The sequence below is a fragment of the Loa loa genome (assembly GCF_000183805.2).
Source record: "Loa loa unplaced genomic scaffold supercont3.44, whole genome shotgun sequence".
NCBI classification, from domain to species: Eukaryota; Metazoa; Nematoda; class Chromadorea; order Rhabditida; family Onchocercidae; genus Loa; species Loa loa.
In genome coordinates this window covers 8,063-14,139 of record NW_018108224.1, presented here as the reverse complement: position 1 = coordinate 14,139, position 6,077 = coordinate 8,063, and the positions used below count along the sequence as shown (strand labels likewise).

Sequence of the window (6,077 nt, the reverse complement as noted above, 5' to 3'; positions counted from 1 at the left end):
AAAAGGTTAGGGGAAGATTTGAATTGATTAGCTTACAACTTTTCAAATATGAAAAAAAAAGTGGTAGGCAAAGGAGTAAAGAGGAAGCAATGTTTAAGAATGTCAAGAATGATCGGTTGAAACAATGTTTAGTTGATTCTCCCAGTAGGAAGTACTGAAAAACGAGATTAAAGAGCAAATTTTTTTGTTAAACAAATCAATCACGTTATACATTGAAACTTCAAAGGATGGATTTATTAAAGGAAATTTGACAAAATGAAGTTTGCAACGATTAATCATTAATACCCAAGAAATATCAAGTTAGGAAAATGATATCGCTCAACAATGAATAAATTGTAAATTGGCAAAATATAATATTTACAGGTTGGCGTAGTAGAAATGTCGATTTTCTAAACTATTCCAGTCAGGTCATTTTTAATTTGGTACAGCATTTCTATCTCTTAATTTTAGTAAAAGATTTTTAAGGACCTTTGCGACACTCAGATTTTCTAATCTTGTTGTTTCTGTTTCTTCGCTGAATCTTTTTCACTGTTGACTTTGTTTTAGCAGTTATAGATGATAACGATGAATCCGAAACTGTTGAAGATGCCAAAGTAGTAGTAACCGTTGTCGTCGTTGTTGTAACCATTATTAATGTAGATCCGGAAGCAGTAGGCAGTGAAGTGTGTCCGGAATCAGCGTTATCGCCTCCCTCAATGTTGTGATATTTATCAGATATCTCTAAATTCAATCTCATCTCAACACCTTCCACAATAGAAGGCAAAATACGATGCTTACTCAGAGAACTACTGTGAGCGAACGTAGACTTAAGTTTGTTTGGTTGCTGGGATGATTTTTCTGTGATGATATCCTGATTTCGGTTTGCAGATTTGCTGATCTTCGAAACATCTGAGCTTTGGGAGCGTATCCGGATATCACGAGTTTTTCGGGGTTGGGATGGAAATGGATTCATATCCTTCGTGATGATAGGTGCCAACATATTGCTCTGTAGTTGTTCTTTCCAAGCCTTATCGATCCTTCAATTTTCCCGCACTAAAAAAGGATATGCAAGATAGATGTTTTGAACAGAATGAAAATCTTCTAAGTTGATATGTTATTACGGATAACACTTAGACGACATGAACATTAGGATAACACTCATCGTCCAGCCGCTCAGCTCTGTCACCCGCCTTCCGAGGACAGTCATTTCTCTAGCTATATTGCATAACCATTTGCACTATGCGCACAAATACACTAACACTTACATACATACATCCACCAATTCAATATTTATTATTGTCGTTCGTCACCATCTCCAATTTGCAGTGTGACAAATTTTTGTCCCTTGACATAGTTTCAACAATCAATTAATCATTAAGTTGAATGGAAATAAGGATTACTGTGCAAATCAGACTTCAAAAAAGCGAAGTTCTCAAGTATTTTATATGACATTTCACACACACACAATCAATCAAAGAAACAAATTTTTAACCAGTGATTTTGAATTGAAGGAGTGAAAAATATCCAAGAATAATAATTAATAGAACAAATGATTAAAATCAATTTGAATTAACTAATATTGGATTATAAATGATATCAATGGGATTCAACTGGCCGAAAATACTGACATAATTATTAGATAATATTGATCGGTCACTAGCATTTATGTGGACTTTTATTTGCGCGGGACTTTTTTTATTCCTAATTTTTTATGTCGCGCAATGAAAAAACAAAATAGAAATTGTAATACGAATTTGCAATTGTTATGTTTGTAAGTTATGAAATTTGGTAGTTCTAAGTGTTTTTGTTTGTAGAAATTTGTCAGAATAGTTTTAAAGGTTTAATGAGAATTACAAGAAAGTGAAAAATTAAGAAAAGCTTCAATGCCAAAACACCTGAACGATTTAATTAAATATTAAGTTAAAGGGAAAAAAAATGTTCTATAAATCTTTGAATACAATATGACCCATTCAAAAAAATAATACCTCCGAAAGAAAAAAAATCTGATTCGAAAATTGGAAAGCTACAACTAACTGTTCTGAAATTTCTCCTTTTATTGGAGATAAATTAAATATAAGCAATTAATTAGGTAGAAATAAATTACTTGAATGTACGGGACAATTAGCATTTCCAACTTTTTTCTGATACATTTGAACCACATCAATTGTCCTTCAACCAACAGGATTAAAATCATGCTGACATATTATTACTTTTTATGCAAAGTTTCCAATAAAAACTACTTCCTGAACTAAAATAATTATTTTCCTTAAAGTGACTTCAGCTGACTTTTTTTTTTGCTGGAAAGTAATTAACCGGTTCATTTCTATTTCAAATGATTATACCGTTGTAATTCAGAATGGAATATATGCGAATTATCATTATCCTACAAGTATGTGCGAAGTCTTATTAGAAGCGATATAACAGCACGAACATATGATTTTTTGGTGACACATGAAAATAATGCAGTAAATTTAAGAGTTAAAGTACAAAGATATACAAAGATAAATGACCATGAACTAGTGGTCACAAGAATTCTTAGAAGTTATTAAATTTTTTTTTGCAAGCTTCACCGTAATAATATTCAAATTTTCTTTATCAAATGTTATGTGTCATCTGAACATTGCTCGAAATTACTGTTAGCCATCTGATTGTAATGTAATAGCATATGCTGCAAATGAAATGCTACGGTGCAGCGATGAAAATTAGAAACACTTGACTTTGTAGTGAAGTGCTGAAAGTGCCTCATGTTAGAGTGGAAGCTAGGAAATACAGTAACCTAAAACAATTTTTATCACATGTGAGTTTTAAAGGATGAGTGATACTGTTGATGACCATAACGGACAAGTTGTGGTATTGGATGAATGATGGCATCAAGATGAATTTCATCTTCCTCTTCATCCTTACGGATTCTACGCCATTTAGCCCGCCGATTTTGAAACCACGTCTTAACCTGAAATAATTTTAACACTTACAATTCGAAACCACTTCTAATAAGCTTTCGTATATAGAAAATAACTGAAAAATGTAGATCAAAAAGAAGAGTAAAGCCGATAATGTGGAAAGAAAGACAGATAAAATATGAATAGAAATAGGATTATTGAATTGTATTCATCGCAATATTATCTTTATGATTGCTGAAGAGAACAAAATGATTGCAAAAGCAAACGATGAAAAATGATGCAAAATTTTTGCCTAAAAAGTTATTGCAAATAAGCAAAATAATGGAGTTCATTGGCTGTGGGAATTTTAAAAGATCTTTTAAAAAAAAAGGAATCTATGATAAAAAAGAACCTGTCTTTCAGAAAGCTGCAAACTTCTTGCTAATTTCTTTCGTTCTTGTGATGACAAATACTTATAATTATCAAATTTTTGCTCAAGTGCATCTGTTTGTTCATTTGTAAATCGAATTTGACCACCTTTCCGCTTGTGTTGTGATTTTGGCATGTAAGGCTGCAACCACGGCAATCGTGGATCCCATCCTACAAATAGAAAAATTCTATGATTCAGCTGGGAAAAAAACAAATGGTATGTTAATTTTATTATCCTTCCTTTTTTACTATTCGGAATTTCATTACTCGATTCGGTTGCTCTCTTACAGTTGACGAAGTGTTCGTTGCATTACTTCACATAAATACTTGAATACGGTGTTACGAAGTGTTTGCACGAATCATATAATATCATTTATAAATACCTCTCACTAGCTAACGAACTAATTAAATTTGTTTGTCAACGAAATATCGTTGTCCTTCTTTTCATCTTCTTCGCTCCGTTTTCCTTCACTTCACATAAACTACTCGGTCTAATTGCTTAAGTGTTAAAAAAGGATAAGGATAGAATAAATGAGAACAAGGATGGAACAAAGCAGAACAATGTCGGTTCGCATCAAAAGCTTCCCACATCTATGCTAAACAAACATTGTAAAGTCATAAATAAAAATAAGGTAGCGAAGAGGAGATATAAAGGGAAGAAAGGGGAGGGAGTAGAATTTCGACGAATCATCAGTTCTACAGAATGAAAACGGTATAATGAAATAAATTAACTATCGTCCTTCCGAATGTTCTCACGAGAATTTACCACAAAAACTTAATCCGCTCAATCAAACGCCCTCATCCAATGATAACAAATCATCTTTACTTCTACATCCAAATAATGTAGTCAATTAATTACCATTTAAACAATGCTGAATTTAACTCCCAACCAATCACTGCATTTTTGGACTTTCTTTTTTTTTTGAATGAGTTTACTAAAGAAAAATACAATATATGAATTACTAACTATCTTACATTAACTTAAAATAAGTGACTGTAACTGAGAGAAACTGCTGTACTACTTATTAGATCTTGAATATGAATTCTAAGTATAAGTTTCTAAAATTGTTTTATCAAGATTTAGAGCAAGTGGATGCAAAAAATATTGAAAGTATGAAGAAATACTTAAAGTATCATGTATTTGCAAAAACTATTATATCGTAATAATAAAAAGAATTATCAGTAATAATCAAGCAGTCCTTTTTTCTACTGATAACGCTCAAAAATTCCTCGGGAAAAAGTCAGTCTAAAAATTTGTTGTTCATTTTCAAATATATCGATTAAATTTTACTATCCAAAATTTAAAATATAATCAGAATAGAAGGGAATTTTTTAGAGCATGTACCGATGATAACTGGATAGTGTCCGCTGTTCGTGCGGCTAATTTGATGTCCAATATGTTGAGTAGCCATACTGACATAGTTAACTGCTTGGTACCATTCCGGAGAACTGAAGGAGCCCACAAAATTATTTGGACATGCTGCAACGTGCACGCTTTTGCACGATACAAGTGTCTTGTCACAAAATCCTGCTTCATTCAGGGTATCTCTAGAAATAGCATTTTCTAAAAAGTATTTTTAACTTTTTAAGGCTGTTAAGCTTTTCAGGTGGTAAAGCTGGAAATGAAGAAATGCTCAAAAGGTTGTTCATTTTCAAACATTCGGAAAAATCAATTTATTAAATTGTGATGTTTTATAATCGAATCTAAATTAAATCCCAACAGTGTCAAAAGTTTTAAATTTAATTTTAAATTTAATCAGAATTAAAAAATTTTTTTCAACCATAAGCATATTAATAGAGTGGCAAAACAAAAATATGTGGTACGGATATTGTCCGATCAATGAGAAATTTCGAGAGATATATGATATTTAAAATATATCTCCTAGGTATCGATAAGATATTAAAGAAATTTTCAGTAGTTTTATGAGAAATGGAATATCTGATAAAGTATGACATCACTTTGTTCATTGATTTCCTTCTAAATACTTGCATGCCAGTATTACGAGAAAGTCGGGAAGTTATTCGATAAAAAGCAATTTCATATTTTAAATAACCAGTAGTGTTTCTCAGGGTGACTGTCTCCTATTTTACTTAATTTCTTGAAATGGTTTCTTTGGAAGTTCCTACCTTCAGTTTACCAAAAAAGAAGTTCTTTTTTTCGTCAATCTATTGATGATTTTAATGACTTGTAATTAATGAATAATCGCGCTGTAACTTTGATTACGTGAATAAATAATGCAACAAATGAAGTTCATAGCTATTAGTAAATGATTCCTAATGAATAATTGAAGTTTTTAATGGAATTTCAATGAATGATGCAAGCTTTATTGGAAAAAAGTTCAAAAAAAAAGGAAGAGAGAAAATAAAAGCAAACCTGACTGATGATGAATGCTCGGTAACTTCGGATGGTTGTAGTAAATTATGAATAAAAAATGCCATCCTGTGAGGGTATTTGTCTAGCAAGTTGAAAATTGTTAAATTTTATTTATGTATTTGAAGTAAGATTTTTTTTTTCTTTTTGCTTACAGAAATATTATTTATTGATCAGCTATTTAGTGGCAAATGATGAGTCTCAAAGATCTAAGAATTTAGCTGTTACTGATTATGACCGTTTGTTAAATCGAAAAATTATTACTATAAGGGCGGGATCAAATTAAGCTTCAAATATCAAGGCGGAGTTGATGGAAGTTTGATTGCGCTACCGATAATACCGTACACACATATACACATATACGACGTACAGAAGGAGAACAAACATTTAACAGACTGATATATATATGTATATATATA

General features: G+C 31.5%; 2 protein-coding genes across 2 annotated transcripts; both read right to left on the bottom strand.

Annotated features, from left to right (window-relative positions):
- Positions 1-460: 460 nt before the first annotated feature.
- On the bottom strand, positions 461-979 carry LOAG_11832 (hypothetical protein; the record flags this gene model as incomplete). The annotated part of the gene is made up of 1 exon (XM_003147348.1): positions 461-979. One exon carries the CDS (start codon positions 977-979, stop codon positions 461-463), a length of 519 nt encoding a protein of 172 aa, XP_003147396.1.
- A 1,791-nt stretch (positions 980-2,770) lies between these two features.
- On the bottom strand, positions 2,771-5,726 carry LOAG_11830 (hypothetical protein; the record flags this gene model as incomplete). Its single annotated transcript, XM_020448428.1, has 4 exons — positions 2,771-2,929; positions 3,271-3,458; positions 4,633-4,835; positions 5,662-5,726. 4 exons carry the CDS (start codon positions 5,724-5,726, stop codon positions 2,771-2,773), a joined length of 615 nt encoding a protein of 204 aa, XP_020301428.1.
- Between the last annotated feature and the right edge of the window lie 351 nt (positions 5,727-6,077).